Source organism: Oncorhynchus keta, chromosome 26 (genome assembly GCF_023373465.1).
Source record: "Oncorhynchus keta strain PuntledgeMale-10-30-2019 chromosome 26, Oket_V2, whole genome shotgun sequence".
In the NCBI taxonomy this organism is placed as follows: Eukaryota; Metazoa; Chordata; class Actinopteri; order Salmoniformes; family Salmonidae; genus Oncorhynchus; species Oncorhynchus keta.
In genome coordinates, this window is record NC_068446.1 from 41,586,591 (window position 1) to 41,606,016 (window position 19,426).

The 19,426-nt window shown below is 44.4% G+C and overlaps 2 protein-coding genes across 10 annotated transcripts in view; both read right to left on the minus strand.

The window, feature by feature from the left end:
- Positions 1-15,145, minus strand: part of LOC118373235 (amyloid-beta A4 precursor protein-binding family A member 1-like) — a 33,197-nt gene extending 18,052 nt beyond the window's left edge. For 8 of the 9 annotated variants that reach the window (XM_052480888.1, XM_052480885.1, XM_052480883.1 and 5 more), the window contains exons 1-5: positions 13,487-15,144; positions 12,709-12,844; positions 10,656-10,801; positions 9,957-10,043; positions 598-783 (exon numbers count right to left, since the gene is read on the minus strand). In XM_052480888.1, the coding sequence (XP_052336848.1) occupies positions 598-783; positions 9,957-10,043; positions 10,656-10,801; positions 12,709-12,844; positions 13,487-15,115 (2,184 nt within the window). In that variant the 5' untranslated portion in view covers positions 15,116-15,144. Of the gene's footprint in view, positions 1-597; positions 784-9,956; positions 10,044-10,655; positions 10,802-12,708; positions 12,845-13,486 lie in introns of all 9 variants that reach the window. The other variant, XM_052480889.1, reaches the window with a different exon arrangement.
- Positions 15,146-15,671: 526 nt separating this feature from the next.
- LOC127912209 (uncharacterized) lies at positions 15,672-19,196 on the minus strand. The gene is made up of 3 exons (XM_052481120.1): positions 18,872-19,196; positions 15,951-17,971; positions 15,672-15,684 (listed from the first exon to the last, which is right to left on the minus strand). The coding sequence occupies exons 2-3, from the start codon at positions 17,933-17,935 to the stop codon at positions 15,672-15,674; spliced, it is 1,998 nt and encodes a 665-aa protein (XP_052337080.1). The 5' UTR covers positions 17,936-17,971; positions 18,872-19,196.
- Positions 19,197-19,426: the final 230 nt, after the last annotated feature.

Consider the following 19,426-nt stretch of genomic DNA (forward strand, 5'->3'; position numbering starts at 1 on the left):
CAGAACAGAACAGAATAAAACAGAATAAAACAGAACAGAATAAAACAGAACAGAATGAAACAGAATAGGACAGAATGAATCAGAACAGAATAGAACAGAATAGAACAGAATGAAACAGAATAAAACAGAACAGAATAAGAATAGAACAGAATAGAACAGAACAGAAAGAAACAGAACAGAATAGAAAAGAATAAAACAGAACATAATAAGAATATAACATAATAGAATATAACAGAATAGAACAGAACAGAACAGAATAGAACAGAATGAAACAGAACAGAATAGAACAGAATAGAACAGAATGAAACAGAACATAATAAGAATATAACATAATAGAATATAACAGAATAGAACAGAACAGAACAGAATAAAACAGAACAGAATAGAATAGAACAGAACAGAATAAGAATAGAACAGAACAGAATAGAACAGAATAGAATAGAACAGAATGAAACAGAATAAAACAGAACAGGATAAGAATATAACATAATAGAATATAACAGAATAGAATAGAACAGAATAGAACAGAACAGAACAGAATAGAACAAAATAGAACAGAACAGAATCGTATTTTAAGGCTGCCAGCCCAGTACTTACGTCTTCTGACTCAAAGACATAGCAGATCATTCTGTAGTGTCTCTGTCCCTCTGAGGAGGAGAGATCAGCTTCACTACAGTCCTGTGAGGATGTTCCTGCCATACGGGTACGGGCCATCAGAACCACGATGCTCCCGATGTCTGCGATGTAGGATATGGAACGCAACGCACTGTCCATCAGCGTCTCCTGGGGGGGTAAATAATATATATAGCTGCTGTGGTAATAACTGTCCATCAGCATCTCCTGGGGGGGGGTAAATAATATATATAGCTGCTGTGGTAATAACTGTCCATCAGCATCTCCTGGGGGTAAGTAATATATATAGCTGCTGTGGTAATAACTGTCCATCAGCATCTCCTGGGGGGGTTAATAATATGTATAGCTGCTGTGGTAATAACTGTCCATCAGCATCTCCTGGGGGGTAAATAATATATATAGCTGCTGTGGTAATAACTGTCCATCAGCATCTCCTGGGGGGTAAATAATATATATAGCTGCTGTGGTAATAACTGTCCATCAGCGTCTCCTGGGGGGTATATAATATATATAGCTGCTGTGGTAATAACTGTCCATCGGCATCTCCTGGGGGTCCATCAGCATCTCCTGGGGGTAAATAATATATATAGCTGCTGTGGTAATAACTGTCCATCAGCATCTCCTGGGGGGGTAAATAATATATAGCTGCTGTGGTAATAACTGTCCATCAGCATCTCCTGGGGGGTAAATAATATATATAGCTGCTGTGGTAATAACTGTCCATCAGCATCTCCTGGGGGTAAATAATATATATAGCTGCTGTGGTAATAACTGTCCATCAGCATCTCCTGGGGGGTAAATAATATATATAGCTGCTGTGGTAATAACTGTCCATCAGCATCTCCTGGGGGGTAAATAATATATATAGCTGCTGTGGTAATAACTGTCCATCAGCATCTCCTGGGGGTAAATAATATATATAGCTGCTGTGGTAATAACTGTCCATCAGCATCTCCTGGGGGTAAATAATATATATAGCTGCTGTGGTAATAACTGTCCATCAGCATCTCCTGGGGGGGGTAAATAATATATATAGCTGCTGTGGTAATAACTGTCCATCAGCATCTCCTGGGGGTAAATAATATATAGCTGCTGTGGTAATAACTGTCCATCAGCATCTCCTGGGGGGTAAATAATATATATAGCTGCTGTGGTAATAACTGTCCATCAGCATCTCCTGGGGGTAAATAATATATATAGCTGCTGTGGTAATAACTGTCCATCAGCATCTCCTGGGGGTAAATAATATATATAGCTGCTGTGGTAATAACTGTCCATCAGCATCTCCTGGGGGTAAATAATATATATAGCTGCTGTGGTAATAACTGTCCATCAGCATCTCCTGGGGGTAAATAATATATATAGCTGCTGTGGTAATAACTGTCCATCAGCATCTCCTGGGGGTAAATAGCATCTCCTGATATATATAGCTGCTGTGGTAATAACTGTCCATCAGCATCTCTGGGGGTAAATAATATATATAGCTGCTGTGGTAATAACTGTCCATCAGCATCTCCTGGGGGGTAAATAATATATATAGCTGCTGTGGTAATAACTGTCCATCAGCATCTCCTGGGGGGTAAATAATATATATAGCTGCTGTGGTAATAACTGTCCATCAGCATCTCCTGGGGGGTAAATAATATATATAGCTGCTGTGGTAATAACTGTCCATCAGCATCTCCTGGGGGGTAAATAATATATATAGCTGCTGTGGTAATAACTGTCCATCAGCATCTCCTGGGGGTAAATAATATATATAGCTGCTGTGGTAATAACTGTCCATCAGCATCTCCTGGGGGGGTAAATAATATATATAGCTGCTGTGGTAATAACTGTCCATCAGCATCTCCTGGGGGTAAATAATATATATAGCTGCTGTGGTAATAACTGTCCATCAGCATCTCCTGGGGGGGGTAAATAATATATATAGCTGCTGTGGTAATAACTGTCCATCAGCATCTCCTGGGGGTAAATAATATATATAGCTGCTGTGGTAATAACTGTCCATCAGCATCTCCTGGGGGGTAAATAATATATATAGCTGCTGTGGTAATAACTGTCCATCAGCATCTCCTGGGGGTTAATAATATATATAGCTGCTGTGGTAATAACTGTCCATCAGCATCTCCTGGGGGGTTAATAATATATATAGCTGCTGTGGTAATAACTGTCCATCAGCATCTCCTGGGGGTAAATAATATATAGCTGCTGTGGTAATAACTGTCCATCAGCATCTCCTGGGGGTAATAATATATATATATATAGCTGCTGTGGTAATAACTGTCCATCAGCATCTCCTGGGGGTAAATAATATATATAGCTGCTGTGGTAATAACTGTCCATCAGCATCTCCTGGGGGGTAAATAATATATATAGCTGCTGTGGTAATAACTGTCCATCAGCATCTCCTGGGGGTTAATAATATATATAGCTGCTGTGGTAATAACTGTCCATCAGCATCTCCTGGGGGGTTAATAATATATATAGCTGCTGTGGTAATAACTGTCCATCAGCATCTCCTGGGGGTAAAATAATATATATAGCTGCTGTGGTAATAACTGTCCATCAGCATCTCCTGGGGGGGGTAATAATATATATAGCTGCTGTGGTAATAACTGTCCATCAGCATCTCCTGGGGGTAAATAATATATATAGCTGCTGTGGTAATAACTGTCCATCAGCATCTCCTGGGGGTAAATAATATATATAGCTGCTGTGGTAATAACTGTCCATCAGCATCTCCTGGGGGTAAATAATATATATAGCTGCTGTGGTAATAACTGTCCATCAGCATCTCCTGGGGGTAAATAATATATATAGCTGCTGTGGTAATAACTGTCCATCAGCATCTCCTGGGGGTAAATAATATATATAGCTGCTGTGGTAATAACTGTCCATCAGCATCTCCTGGGGGTAAATAATATATATAGCTGCTGTGGTAATAACTGTCCATCAGCATCTCCTGGGGGGTAAATAATATATATAGCTGCTGTGGTAATAACTGTCCATCAGCATCTCCTGGGGGCTAATAACTGTTCATCAGCATAAATATATAGCTGCTGTGGTAATAACTGTCCATCAGCATCTCCTGGGGGTAAATAATATATAGCTGCTGTGGTAATAACTGTCCATCAGCATCTCCTGGGGGGTAAATAATATATATAGCTGCTGTGGTAATAACTGTCCATCAGCATCTCCTGGGGGGTAAATAATATATATAGCTGCTGTGGTAATAACTGTCCATCAGCATCTCCTGGGGGGGGTAAATAATATATATAGCTGCTGTGGTAATAACTGTCCATCAGCATCTCCTGGGGGTAAATAATATATATAGCTGCTGTGGTAATAACTGTCCATCAGCATCTCCTGGGGGTAAATAATATATATAGCTGCTGTGGTAATAACTGTCCATCAGCATCTCCTGGGGGTAAATAATATATATAGCTGCTGTGGTAATAACTGTCCATCAGCATCTCCTGGGGGGTAAATAATATATATAGCTGCTGTGGTAATAACTGTCCATCAGCATCTCCTGGTGGTAATAACTGTCCATCAGCATCTCCTGGGATAATAATAGCTGCTGTGGTAATAACTGTCCATCAGCATCTCCTGGGGGTAAATAATATATATAGCTGCTGTGGTAATAACTGTCCATCAGCATCTCCTGGGGGTTAATAATATATATAGCTGCTGTGGTAATAACTGTCCATCAGCATCTCCTGGGGGGTTAATAATATATAGCTGCTGTGGTAATAACTGTCCATCAGCATCTCCTGGGGGTGAATAATATATATAGCTGCTGTGGTAATAACTGTCCATCAGCATCTCCTGGGGGGTAAATAATATATATAGCTGCTGTGGTAATAACTGTCCATCAGCATCTCCTGGGGGGTAAATAATATATATAGCTGCTGTGGTAATAACTGTCCATCAGCATCTCCTGGGGGTAAATAATATATATAGCTGCTGTGGTAATAACTGTCCATCAGCATCTCCTGGGGGTAAATAATATATATAGCTGCTGTGGTAATAACTGTCCATCAGCATCTCCTGGGGGTAAATAATATATATAGCTGCTGTGGTAATAACTGTCCATCAGCATCTCCTGGGGGTAAATAATATATATAGCTGCTGTGGTAATAACTGTCCATCAGCATCTCCTGGGGGGTAAATAATATATATAGCTGCTGTGGTAATAACTGTCCATCAGCATCTCCTGGGGGTAAATAATATATATAGCTGCTGTGGTAATAACTGTCCATCAGCATCTCCTGGGGGTAAATAATATATATAGCTGCTGTGGTAATAACTGTCCATCAGCGTCTCCTGGGGGTAAATAATATATATAGCTGCTGTGGTAATAACAGTCCATCAGCATCTCCTGGGGGGTAAATAATATATATAGCTGCTGTGGTAATAACTGTCCATCAGCATCTCCTGGGGGGTAAATAATATATATAGCTGCTGTGGTAATAACTGTCCATCAGCGTCTCCTGGGGGTAAATAATATATATAGCTGCTGTGGTAATAACTGTCCATCAGCATCTCCTAGGGGGGTAAATAATATATATAGCTGCTGTGGTAATAACTGTCCATCAGCATCTCCTGGGGGTAAATAATATATATAGCTGCTGTGGTAATAACTGTCCATCAGCATCTCCTGGGGGGTTAATAATATATATAGCTGCTGTGGTAATAACTGTCCATCAGCATCTCCTGGGGGTTAATAATATATATAGCTGCTGTGGTAATAACTGTCCATCAGCGTCTCCTGGGGGGTAAATAATATATATAGCTGCTGTGGTAATAACTGTCCATCAGCATCTCCTGGGGGGTAAATAATATATATAGCTGCTGTGGTAATAACTGTCCATCAGCATCTACTGGGGGTAAATAATATATATAGCTGCTGTGGTAATAACTGTCCATCAGCATCTCCTGGGGGGGTAAATAATATATAGCTGCTGTGGTAATAACTGTCCATCAGCATCTCCTGGGGGTTAATAATATATAGCTGCTGTGGTAATAACTGTCCATCAGCATCTCCTGGGGGTTAATAATATATATAGCTGCTGTGGTAATAACTGTCCATCAGCATCTCCTGGGGGTAAATAATATATATAGCTGCTGTGGTAATAACTGTCCATCAGCGTCTCCTGGGGGTAAATAATATATATAGCTGCTGTGGTAATAACTGACCATCAGCGTCTCCTGGGGGGGTAAATAATATATATAGCTGCTGTGGTAATAACTGTCCATCAGCATCTCCTGGGGGGTAAATAATATATATAGCTGCTGTGGTAATAACTGTCCATCAGCATCTCCTGGGGGTAAATAATATATATAGCTGCTGTGGTAATAACTGTCCATCAGCATCTCCTGGGGTAAATAATATATATAGCTGCTGTGGTAATAACTGTCCATCAGCATCTCCTGGGGGTAAATAATATATATAGCTGCTGTGGTAATAACTGTCCATCAGCATCTCCTGGGGGTAAATAATATATATAGCTGCTGTGGTAATAACTGTCCATCAGCATCTCCTGGGGGTAAATAATATATATAGCTGCTGTGGTAATAACTGTCCATCAGCATCTCCTGGGGGTAAATAATATATATAGCTGCTGTGGTAATAACTGTCCATCAGCGTCTCCGGGGGGGTAAATAATATATATAGCTGCTGTGGTAATAACTGTCCATCAGCATCTCCTGGGGGTAAATAATATATATAGCTGCTGTGGTAATAACTGTCCATCAGCATCTCCTGGAGGGGTAAATAATATATATAGCTGCTGTGGTAATAACTGTCCATCAGCATCTCCTGGTGGGGGGTAAATAATATATATAGCTGCTGTGGTAATAACTGTCCATCAGCATCTCCTGGGGGGTAAATAATATATATAGCTGCTGTGGTAATAACTGTCCATCAGCATCTACTGGGGGGTTAATAATATATATAGCTGCTGTGGTAATAACTGTCCATCAGCGTCTCCTGGGGTAAATAATATATAGCTGCTGCTGGTAATAACTGTCCATCAGCATCTACTGGGGGTAAATAATATATATAGCTGCTGTGGTAATAACTGTCCATCAGCATCTCCTGGGGGTTAATAATATATATAGCTGCTGTGGTAATAACTGTCCATCAGCATCTCCTGGGGGGGTAAATAATATATATAGCTGCTGTGGTAATAACTGTCCATCAGCATCTCCTGGGGTTAATAATATATATAGCTGCTGTGGTAATAACTGTCCATCAGCATCTCCTGGGGGTTAATAATATATAGCTGCTGTGGTAATAACTGTCCATCAGCATCTCCTGGGGGTGAATAATATATAGCTGCTGTGGTAATAACTGTCCATCAGCGTCTCCTGGGGGTAAATAATATATATAGCTGCTGTGGTAATAACTGTCCATCAGCGTCTCCTGGGGGGTAAATAATATATATAGCTGCTGTGGTAATAACTGTCCATCAGCATCTCCTGGGGGTAAATAATATATATAGCTGCTGTGGTAATAACTGTCCATCAGCATCTCCTGGGGGTAAATAATATATATAGCTGCTGTGGTAATAACTGTCCATCAGCATCTCCTGGGGGTAAATAATATATATAGCTGCTGTGGTAATAACTGTCCATCAGCATCTCCTGGGGGTAAATAATATATATAGCTGCTGTGGTAATAACTGTCCATCAGCATCTCCTGGGGGTAAATAATATATATAGCTGCTGTGGTAATAACTGTCCATCAGCGTCTCCTGGGGGGTAAATAATATATATAGCTGCTGTGGTAATAACTGTCCATCAGCATCTCCTGGGGGTAAATAATATATATAGCTGCTGTGGTAATAACTGTCCATCAGCGTCTCCTGGGGGTAAATAAATAATAGCTGCTGTGGTAATAACAGTCCATCAGCTGCTGTGGTAATAACTGTCCATCAGCATCTCCTGGAGGGGGGGTAAATAATATATATAGCTGCTGTGGTAATAACTGTCCATCAGCATCTCCTGGTGGGGGGTAAATAATATATATAGCTGCTGTGGTAATAACTGTCCATCAGCATCTCCTGGGGGTAAATAATATATATAGCTGCTGTGGTAATAACTGTCCATCAGCATCTCCTGGAGGGGGTAAATAATATATATAGCTGCTGTGGTAATAACTGTCCATCAGCATCTCCTGGTGGGGGGTAAATAATATATATAGCTGCTGTGGTAATAACTGTCCATCAGCATCTCCTGGGGGTAAATAATATATATAGCTGCTGTGGTAATAACTGTCCATCAATATCTCCTGGGGGGTAAATAATATATATAGCTGCTGTGGTAATAACTGTCCATCAGCATCTCCTGGGGGGTAAATAATATATATAGCTGCTGTGGTAATAACTGTCCATCAGCATCTCCTGGGGGGTAAATAATATATATAGCTGCTGTGGTAATAACTGTCCATCAGCATCCTGGGGGGGTAAATAATATATATAGCTGCTGTGGTAATAACTGTCCATCAGCATCTCCTGGGGGTAAATAATATGTATAGCTGCTGTGGTAATAACTGTCCATCAGCATCTCCTGGGGGGGTAAATAATATATATAGCTGCTGTGGTAATAACTGTCCATCAGCATCTCCTGGGGGTAAATAATATATATAGCTGCTGTGGTAATAACTGTCCATCAGCATCTCCTGGGGGTAAATAATATGTATAGCTGCTGTGGTAATAACTGTCCATCAGCATCTCCTGGGGGTAAATAATATATATAGCTGCTGTGGTAATAACTGTCCATCAGCATCTCCTGGGGGGTAAATAATATGTATAGCTGCTGTGGTAATAACTGTCCATCAGCATCTCCTGGGGGGTAAATAATATATATAGCTGCTATGGTAATAACTGTCCATCAGCATCTCCTGGGGGTAAATAATATATATAGCTGCTGTGGTAATAACTGTCCATCAGCATCTCCTGGGGGTAAATAATATGTATAGCTGCTGTGGTAATAACTGTCCATCAGCATCTCCTGGGGGTAAATAATATATATAGCTGCTATGGTAATAACTGTCCATCAGCATCTCCTGGGGGGTAAATAATATGTATAGCTGCTATGGTAATAACTGTCCATCAGCATCTCCTGGGGGGGTAAATAATATGTATAGCTGCTGTGGTAATAACTGTCCATCAGCATCTCCTGGGGGGGTAAATAATATATATAGCTGCTATGGTAATAACTTGGTACTGTGTGGAGTAAACGGTCCTCAACAACATGTCCACAGGATGCCCCTAAAGCTAGAAGAGCAAGACATAGGACTTTTACGATAGTAGATGTCCGTTTTCAATAAGGAGAATAAGAATTGAAACTGAAATTTCAGTCGACTTCCTGAATTGAAACCACAACCTGACGGCAGATGCAAAGCTAACACAGAGGTGAGTGTTTCCCCTAGACACACAGCTCAATACTGTAGTTACACACAGCTCAATACTGTAGTTACACACAGCTCAATACTGTAGTTACACACAGCTCAATACTGTGGTTACACACAGCTCAATACTGTAGTGACACACAGCTCAATACTGTAGTGACACACAGCTCAATACTGTAGTGACACACAGCTCAATACTGTAGTTACACACAGCTCAATACTGTAGTTACACACAGCTCAATACTGTAGTTACACACCTGCGTGTCAGCAGTGTTTTCCCTAGACACACAGCTCAATACTGTAGTTACACACAGCTCAATACTGTAGTTACACACAGCTCAATACTGTAGTTACACACAGCTCAATACTGTAGTTACACACAGCTCAATACTGTAGTTACACACCTGCGTGTCAGCAGTGTTTTCCCTAGACACACAGCTCAATACTGTAGTTACACACAGCTCAATACTGTAGTTACACACAGCTCAATACTGTAGTTACACACCTGCGTGTCAGCAGTGTTTTCCCTAGACACACAGCTCAATACTGTAGTTACACACCTGCGTGTCAGCAGTGTTTTCCCTAGACACACAGCTCAATACTGTAGTTACACACCTGCGTGTCAGCAGTGTTTTCCCTAGACACACAGCTCAATACTGTAGTTACACACCTGCGTGTCAGCAGTGTTTTCCCTAGACACACAGCTCAATACTGTAGTTACACACAGCTCAATACTGTAGTTACACACCTGCGTGTCAGCAGTGTTTTCCCTAGACACACAGCTCAATACTGTAGTTACACACAGCTCAATACTGTAGTTACACACAGCTCAATACTGTAGTTACACACCTGCGTGTCAGCAGTGTTTTCCCTAGACACATAGCTCAATACTGTAGTTACACACCTGCGTGTCAGCATTCAGCACTTTGACTGCTTTGGTGGAGATGAAGAGGTCAACTTCTGTCACCATCTGAGAGTCTTCATCTTGGCTCTGTGGGCAGCAGATCATCATAGATAAGGGATCGTCAACTAGATTCAGCCGCAGGATAATTTTTACATTTTTCTCTTGAGCGGATGTTCGGGGTGCCGGAACACAATTGCAAATCATTTGTAGACTGCAAATCGACCGCAAGAATCCCAAACAGATATAATATTTTGACTAAAACATAATCATTTCAAACCTTGCTTACTATTATTGTATACGATCACGTGTCTCTCTATTATACGTGGGAATACTTGGGAACAGATTTACAAAATAAAAATCACTTGGATCTAATTTCCTGCCTTTTAAAAAAAATGTTTTTTTAATGTCCAACAATGAATATATATATATATTTTATCATAATAATAATTTGAGAAAACTCTGTGGGGGGGGGGGGCACATTTAATCTGCACCAGTTGGGAAATCCTGTCATAAGTGGTAGACACACAAAACATGGTAAAAAGGAATGAGAGCGCTCCACCATGTGGCTGAAAAAGTGTACTCCAAATGTGAGGTTTTTCAAAGGCAAAAATCCTTATTGTGGTTAGGAAGAATGCATATTCAGTTCAGTTGACATTCATTGTTCGATCAGAATATTAGGCAGGCAAAAAAATAGAATACCTTGACCTGGCTGACAGCCTCCTGCGCCTGGGCCATGCGTGTTCCTTTAGATGGATTCTTGTCAGACAGCAGCTGTGTGGAACCAAGGTAGTTAGCAGCAAAGATGATCCCATCGATCAGGTCCTCCGGCTCACACGGACCTGGGACTGGGCATGAGATTCAAAGTCAGAGTCAGGTTCAGAGTCAGATTCACATTTAGAATCAGAGTCAGAGTCAGATTCACATTCAAAGTCAGATTCACATTCAGAGTCAGATTCACATTCAGAGTCAGATTCACATTCAGTCAGACTCACATTCAGATTCACATTCAAAGTCAGGTTCACATTCAGAGTCAGACTCACATTCAGAGTCAGACTCACATTCACATTCAGAGTCAGATTCACATTCAAAGTCAGATTCACATTCAGAGTCAGACTCACATTCAGATTCACATTCAGAGTCAGATTCACGTTCAGATTCACATTCAGAGTCAGATTCACGTTCAGAGTCAGACTCACATTCAGAGTCAGATTCACGTTCAGAGTCAGACTCACATTCAGATTCACATTCAAAGTCAGATTCACATTCAGAGTCAGATTCACATTCAGAGTCAGACTCACATTCAGATTCACATTCAAAATCAGATTCACATTCAGAGTGAGATTCATATTGAGAGTCAGATTCACAGTCAGATTCAGAGTCACATTCACATTCACAGTCAGATTCACAGTCACATTCACATTCACAGTCAGATTCACATTCAGAGTCAGACTCACATTCACATTCAGAGTCAAATTCAGATTAACATTCAGAGTCAGACTCACAATCAGAGTCAGATTCACATTTAGAGTCAGACTCACATTCAGATTCACATTCAGAGTCAGATTCACATTCAGAGTCAGATTCACATTCAGAGTCAGACTCACATTCAGAGTCAGATTCACATTCAGAGTCAGACTCACATTCAGATTCACATTCAAAGTCAGATTCACATTCAGAGTCAGATTCACGTTCAGAGTCAGACTCACATTCAGATTCACATTCAAAGTCAGATTCACGTTCAGAGTCAGACTCACATTCAGATTCACATTCAAAGTCAGATTCACATTCAGAGTCAGATTCACATTCAGAGTCAGACTCACATTCAGATTCACGTTCAAAGTCAGACTCACATTCAGAGTCAGATTCAGATTAACATTCAGAGTCAGATTGAGTCAGATTCACATTCAAAATCAGATTCACATTCAAAGTCAGATTCAGAGTCAGAGTCAGACTAACATTCAGATTCAGAATCAGATTCATATTAACATTCAGAGTCAGACTCATATTCAGAGTCAGACTCACATTCAGAGTCAGATTCACATTCAGAGTCAGTCAGATTCACATTCAGTCAGAGTCACATTCACATTGAGAGTCAGATTCACATTCATTGCCAGATTCAGAGTGAGATTCATATTGAGAGTCAGATTCACAGTCAGATTCAGAGTCACATTCACATTCACAGTCAGATTCACAGTCACATTCACATTCACAGTCAGATTCACATTCAGAGTCAGACTCACATTCACATTCAGAGTCAAATTCAGATTAACATTCAGAGTCAGACTCACATTCAGAGTCAGATTCACATTCAGAGTCAGTCAGATTCACATTCAGAGTCAGTCAGATTCACATTCAGTCAGAGTCACATTCACATTCACAGTCAGATTCACACTCAGAGGCAGATTCAGATTACCATTCGGAGTCAGATTCACATTCATATTCACATTCAGAGCCAGATTCACATTTAGAGTCAGACTCACATTCACATTCAGAGTCAAATTCAGATTAACATTCAGAGTCAGACTCACAATCAGAGTCAGATTCACATTTAGAGTCAGACTCACATTCAGATTCACATTCAGAGTCAGATTCAAATTAACATTCAGAGTTAGTTTCAGAAGGTCGTTATTGTCCCATTGCTGGGCAATATGGTTGCATCAGTACAGCAACGTCAAGGTACACACCAGAAACCAATCACATGTCCGTTACTCAGGTATGGAATCAATGAACTATACAGAGAAATTACATTTACCATCCACAAAGCTGGGGAACGAGGCGTTGTTCTGTGTTGGTTCAGGCTGAGGTGTGTTGTTGCTGTCCTTCTGTAGGGCACGGGGCTCTGGGCACTGGGGCCTGCCAGGCTGCTGCTCTGGGACATTGTGAGGCATCTGGAACAGACAGAGGGGAGATCTTACTAACAACTGGAATAGACAGAGAGGAGATCTTACTAACAACTGGAATAGACAGAGGGGAGATCTTACTAACAACTGGAATAGACAGAGGGGAGATCTTACTAACAACTGGAATAGACAGAGGGGAGATCTTATTAACATCTGGAATAGACAGAGGGGAGATCTTACTAACATCTGGAATAGACAGAGGGGAGATCTTATTAACATCTGGAATAGACAGAGGGGAGATCTTACTAACATCTGGAATAGACAGAGGGGAGATCTTATTAACATCTGGAACAGACAGAGGGGAGATCTTATTAACATCTGGAATAGACAGAGGGGAGATCTTACTAACAACTGGAATAGACAGAGGGGAGATCTTACTAACAACTGGAATAGACAGAGGGGAGATCTTATTAACATCTGGAACAGACAGAGGGGAGATCTTACTAACAACTGGAATAGACAGAGGGGAGATCTTACTAACAACTGGAACAAACATAAACATGACCAGACTGCAGATGAGACTTAGCCATGTAGGTCAAATCTGGTGCAATGTTTGTTGTACATGGTCCCTGTCAAGTAAACTAATAACATAAAACAAACCCTGTTGAGTTGGCAACATCAGGCGGTTACCTGTGTCTGTGTCCTTGTCTGTCTCTCCTCTGGGGACTCCCTCTGTGGCTCTGTGTTCTGATGTGAAGCTGGTGATACATTGACAGCCCGTGGATGGCTCTCCAGGCTAGGAGTGGAGTTAGAAGTAGGCCTTGGGCTGGTGGTGTTCTCTCTGCAATAGTGCTGGGTCTGTCTGCCCTGGCTCTCAGTCTGAAAAGAGTGGGCCTGGATGTGGGCCTGGTGGCTCTCCTGGAGGGGAGGGGAGTCAGAGGGGGGCCTGGGACTGGTGGTGCTCTCTCTGCGATGCTGCGGTGTCTGTCGGGTGTGGGGAGTGTGGTCCTGTATTTGGGTCTTGTGGCTGGGAGGGGAGGCAGAAGTGGGCCGGGACCTGGGGAGACTCTCTCTGTAGTGCTGCTGGGACTGAAACTGGTCATTTTGGGCTTTACTGGGTGGGGAGTCAGAGTCGGGCCTGGGGCTGGTAAGGCTCTCTCTATGGTGTTGCATGGTCTGCCAGGCCTCTTGCTGCTGAGGATGGTTCTGGGCCTGGGTCTGGTGGGCGGGAGGGGGGTCAGAAGTGATGGGACTCCCTCTCCGATCCTGAATTTGCCAGGCTTGGGTCTGGTCCTCTGACTGCTGGGTCTGGGCCTGGCTCTCCTGGCTGTGTGTAGGCTCAGTGGTGAGACTCTCTCTGCGATGCTGAGTCTGCTGGATCTGGGTCTGGTGAGTGGGAGGGCAGTCAAAGGTGGGCCTGGTGGAACCTTCTCTGTGGTGCTGCAGTGTCTGGGCCTGTGTCGGATGGGTGGGTGCTTGTCTCTTGTGGTTTTGGGCCTGTGTCGGCATGACTTGTCGGGCCTGGGTCTGGGCCTGTGTCGGGTGGGTGTGAGTCTTTGCCGGATGGGCCTGTTTTGGGCAGATCTGGGGAGGCTGGGTGTGTGTCTGCTGGGCCTGGCTGTGCTGCGTTTGGGCCGGGGTTTGAGGAGGGTGAGGGTGTGGTGTGATGAAGTCAGATCTAGGTATAGAACTGATGGCACCGTCTCTGCAGTCCTGTGTCTTAGTCTGCTGGCTCTGTCGGGCGTCGCTCTGAGCCTCTAGGTGATGGTTCTGTGCTGGGTGGGCTTTTGTTGGTCCGGTATGGCACTCTGTCAGGTAGGTGTGGGTCTGGTAGGCCTGTTTTGGACGGGTCTGGGTGTGGGATTGTGTCTGGTGAGGTTGTGGGGTGCTGGAACTGGGCCCGGATCTAGGCCTGGGCCTTGGCCTTGGTGGTCTGGGCCTGATAGCAGCCTCTCTGCAGTCCTGTGTCTCTGAGCTGCTGCTACTGCTCATACATACCTTAATCTCAGATACTATCTGTCCGGTGTCTTCCTCCCTGTCAGTCTCCCTCCCGACCCTTCCTCCTTCCCTCCCACTCCTTCCTCCTCCCCTCTCGCTCCTCCCACCTCGTCCTCCTCCCCTCCCCTGCCTCTTCACCTCCTTATGGGCCCTTTGAGGGGCATCACAAATCCAATCCCTTCCCCCTCCACTTCCCCTATAGGGGGCCCTTTGTGGGGACTCTGAGACACACACTGAGATCGTTCTGTCCTCAGGGGTGTCACAGTTTCTCAAAGAGTAGACCTTACCATCTTCCCTGTCACCCCTCTCTCCCTTTCTCATTCTCTCTCCCTCTCTCACCCCCTCCCTCTCTCCCTCTCTCCCCCTTACCCTCTCCCCCTCCCTTTCTCCTGCTCTCATCATCCTCCCCCCCTCCCTCTCTCCTGCTCTCATCCTCTCCTCCTCCCTCTCTCCCACTCTCACCCCCTCCCTCACCCTCTCCCTCTCTCTCATCCTCTCCCCCTCTCCCTCTCTCATCCTCTCCCCCTCCCTCTCTCCCTCTCTCATCCTCTCCCCTTCCCTCTCTCCCTCTCTCATCCTCTCCCACTCTCCATCTCTCATCCTCTCCCCCACCCTCTCTCTCATCCTCTCCCCCTCCCTCTCTCCCTCTCTCATCCTCTCTCCCTCCCTCATCCTCTCCCCAGCCCTCTCTCTCATCCTCTCCCCCTCCCTCTCTCCCTCTCTCATCCTCTCCCCCACCCTCTCTCTCATCCTCGCCCCCACCCTCTCCCTCTCTATCATCCTCTCCCCCTTCCTCTCTCCCTCTCTCATTCTCTCCCCATCATTCTCCTGGTGGCTGGTAGTGATTTTATTTTCCTGCTCTCTGTCCTCTGTCTCTTCAGACTCCTCCTCTGTGTACGTGGTCACATCCCGCTCTTCCTCTGTTTCACCAGTTTCATCTGGGAAATTCTCCTCCTCCTGCCCCTCCTCTTCCTCCTCCTGCCCCTCCACCTCCTGCCTCTCCATCTCCTCCTGCCCCTCCACCTCCTCCTCCTGCCCCTCCACCTCCTCCTCCTGCACCTCCTCCTCCTGCCCCTCCACCTCCTCCTCCTGCCCCTCCACCTCCTCCTCCTGCCCCTCCACCTCCTCCTCCTGCCCCTCCACCTCCTCCTCCTGCCCCTCCACCTCCTCTTTTTCTTCCTTGTCTCCAGCCTTGGGTGTCTGATGTGGATTGTCATTGAACTGATGGTAATTCTCAGAAGAGCTACAGGGTTTTCTATCTTTATCCTGCATCTCCTCAGACTCAGGGCCGTACAGTGGCCTTGTGGGTTTGTATTGTACAGTGGTACTGTTGTCCCCCTCCAGGCTGTCCCCCTCCAGGCTGTCCCCCTCCACACTACCCTCCACATAGGTACCATCCTCACCTTCTACATAGGTGGCATCCTTGGGGCAATAGGGTCCATCCTCACATTCTTCTACGTAGGTTCCGTCTTGGAGTTTCACGTAGGTTCCGTCTTGGTGTTTCACGTAGGTTCCGTCTTGGTGTTTCACGTAGGTTCCGTCTTGGTGTTTCACGTAGGTTCCGTCTTGGTGTTTCACGTAGGTTCCGTCTTGGTGTTTAACGTAGGTTCCGTCTTGGTGTTTCACGTAGGTTCCGTCTTGGTGTTTCACGTAGGTTCCGTCTTGGTGTTTCACGTAGGTTCCGTCTTGGTGTTTCACGTAGGTTCCGTCTTGGTGTTTCACGTAGGTTCCGTCTTGGTGTTTCACGTAGGTTCCGTCTTGGTGTTTCACGTAGGTTCCGTCTTGGTGTTTCACGTAGGTTCCGTCTTGGTGTTTAACGTAGGTTCCGTCTTGGTGTTTAACGTAGGTTCCGTCTTGGTGTTTCACGTAGGTTCCGTCTTGGTGTTTCACGTAGGTTCCGTCTTGGTGTTTAACGTAGGTTCCGTCTTGGTGTTTCATGTAGGTTCCGTCTTGGTGTTTCACGTAGGTTCCGTCTTGGTGTTTCACGTAGGTTCCGTCTTGGTGTTTAATGTAGGTTCCGTCTTGGTGTTTCATGTAGGTTCCGTCTTGGTGTTTCATGTAGGTTCCATCTTGGTGTTTAATGTAGGTTCCGTCTTGGAGTTTCATGTAGGTTCCGTCTTGGTGTTTCATGTAGGTTCCGTCTTGGTGTTCCACATAGATACCATCCTGCTGCTCAGGGTAGTACCTCACCTCCATACCCTGGTCTTCCACCTGCAGCACCTGATCAATGTCTTGCTCCACACCTTCCACATCTGAACCCACATTGTCGTACTCTGAGCAGCTGTCCTCCTCCTCCTCCAAGCTGTCAGGGGTGGTGGAGTCACCGGGTAGGTTCAGAGAGATCTTGGAGGAGACACTAGCTCTAGCGGGGACAGGAAGAGGTGAACTGGAGGGACTAATCAGACACGGCTGGTAAGGACTGGCACTGGTAAGGACAGGTGATGGTTTAACAGCCCTGGACTGTCTCTCCTGACTGGATGGGGAGTCAGAGGTGGGCCTGGCGCTGGGGCTCGTTGGACTCTCTCTGAGATGCTGCTGGGTCTGACGGGGCTGGGCCTGGGCGTCTGACTGCCGAGGGTAGTTCTTGGCCTGGGCGTCTGACTGCCGAGGGTAGTTCTTGGCCTGGGCGTCTGACTGCCGAGGGTAGTTCTGGGCCTGGGTCATTTTGCTGTAGGCCTGGGTTGGGCGGGCCTGAGTTGGGCTAGCAGGGACAGGTGATGCAGGCCCAGGGGTCCTCTCATCATTGTTATTGTCCAGCTCCTCATTGCTGGTGCTCTGCGAGTGTTGAGGAGGGCCGTCACTCTTCAGACTCCGAATTCCATCATGTAGTCTTTCAGTTGTGCCTTTGCTGCTCAGACCCCAGGGTTCTTCATCAGTAGGCTCCCCTGTGGATAGGGGGTCAGGGCAGGATGGCGGGTCCTTACTCCTCAAACTCTGTGGTCTTTCTTTCTGAGGTCCTTCATCATGAGGTCCTTCATTAGACTCCTCTGTGGATCCTGTGGGACCCGGGCTGGGCGGAGGGCTGGGGGCCAATATTCTCCTAATAGTTCCTGGCTTCTTCTCTATGGATCCTCCTGGGCACGATGAAGGGCTGGGTCCCAGGATTCTGGTGATCTTCCCTGGTTTCTTCCCATGAGCCATGGCTCAGGCTGGCCTATCCCAACACTATACTCAGTCCTAGAATAACACAGCAATGAACCCGTGGTCAAATTATAATTGGAATTGCATATCAGGTTTACAAGCCAAACCTATGTCTAGGATATAGTTTACTGGTTCTATTTACACAGCTAGACCAAATAAGGGTGTGCGGGAACGCATGCAATCCCCAAGTGAGCGAAATCAAATGGTTTATTCTTCTAAAACTGCGTCACTACACATCTGTGTTTAATAATACCCGCCAAACATACACATCTAAATGTCCCTGTCCGTGGTGTTGAACTGTACGGATGACTGATGCTATTTGTAGTAGGACTTTTTGTTGATCATTATGACGTTGCAAATGCTGTTGCTAGTGTGGATTTTATACAATCTCACGCGAGATTATTCAATTTGCACACTGCAGATAATCAGATGATAAACGATCACGCCAAACTTTTGCCGCAACTGCAGGGGTAATGTTGTTAGAAAACTGTTCCTCGAGCACAGGACAGGGAAACGCACTCATTCGTTCTATCTCCAACCTATTTCTTCAATCGGATCCAGGTTTTCACTGCCCTCAGCATATTATCCTTGTTTTTCGTAAAACGCAGGGATGGTTTTCTCATCTATTCTCTGAAAATCCCGATTCGTCACATTGATCTATAGCCATGTAAATCGCAGACAGGCAAACCGTTAAGTTCTTATAAGCACAATTAACATCGACCTTGATTTGAATGATTTCTCATTGAGACTGCATCACGCTGGTGTAGTGGTATAGGCTAAATAGGCTGGTGGTGTGTGCCATGATTCCTCTGTGCCATTCGGACCACATCTTTATAATAGGGATATCAGATATAGAGTTGCAAACTGAATATGCTTACTGATCTCTTTCTGTTTAAGCTTCCCAATCAAAACAATATAGGCTGATGTCCGACTTACCAGCATCGACTGATGATAGGCTCTTAGCTCCTTTGAAATGATTGCCTATGTCCCGATCAGAGATTTGCCTTAGAAACCCCAGAATATGGTGAATTTGGAAGCCAGGGGCAAGTAGCCCTGGAACATGTGTAAGGAATACCCCGTGCAGGCTCTATTCTCTCCTCAGTACGTGCGGGCAGCACCCCGATGAAATGGTCTGGTCCATCTGATCTCAATAAAATGATCCTTCATGCCACATGAGATTAAACAAACATCCTTGACAGAGTCCAAGTGAGTGGCCTTTAGCAAAAAAAACACATATATTTGTTTTATTGGGGTCAAAAACATAAACATTTTTTTTCCAGATAGTCAATGCATTGTCTATTCGTTCATTTTTATGTGCAGTTGATGCTGCATTTATTTCTATAGAAGTGGTAGGCTATTTACACCTCATAGGCCTATTATCTCAATGAATTAGAGCCTTAACAATTTATATTTTAAAGTGTTTTATGCTGTGTTGTTATTATTATTATTATTATTTTGTGAAAGCACACAATTTCCTCCCTTTTCACCAAT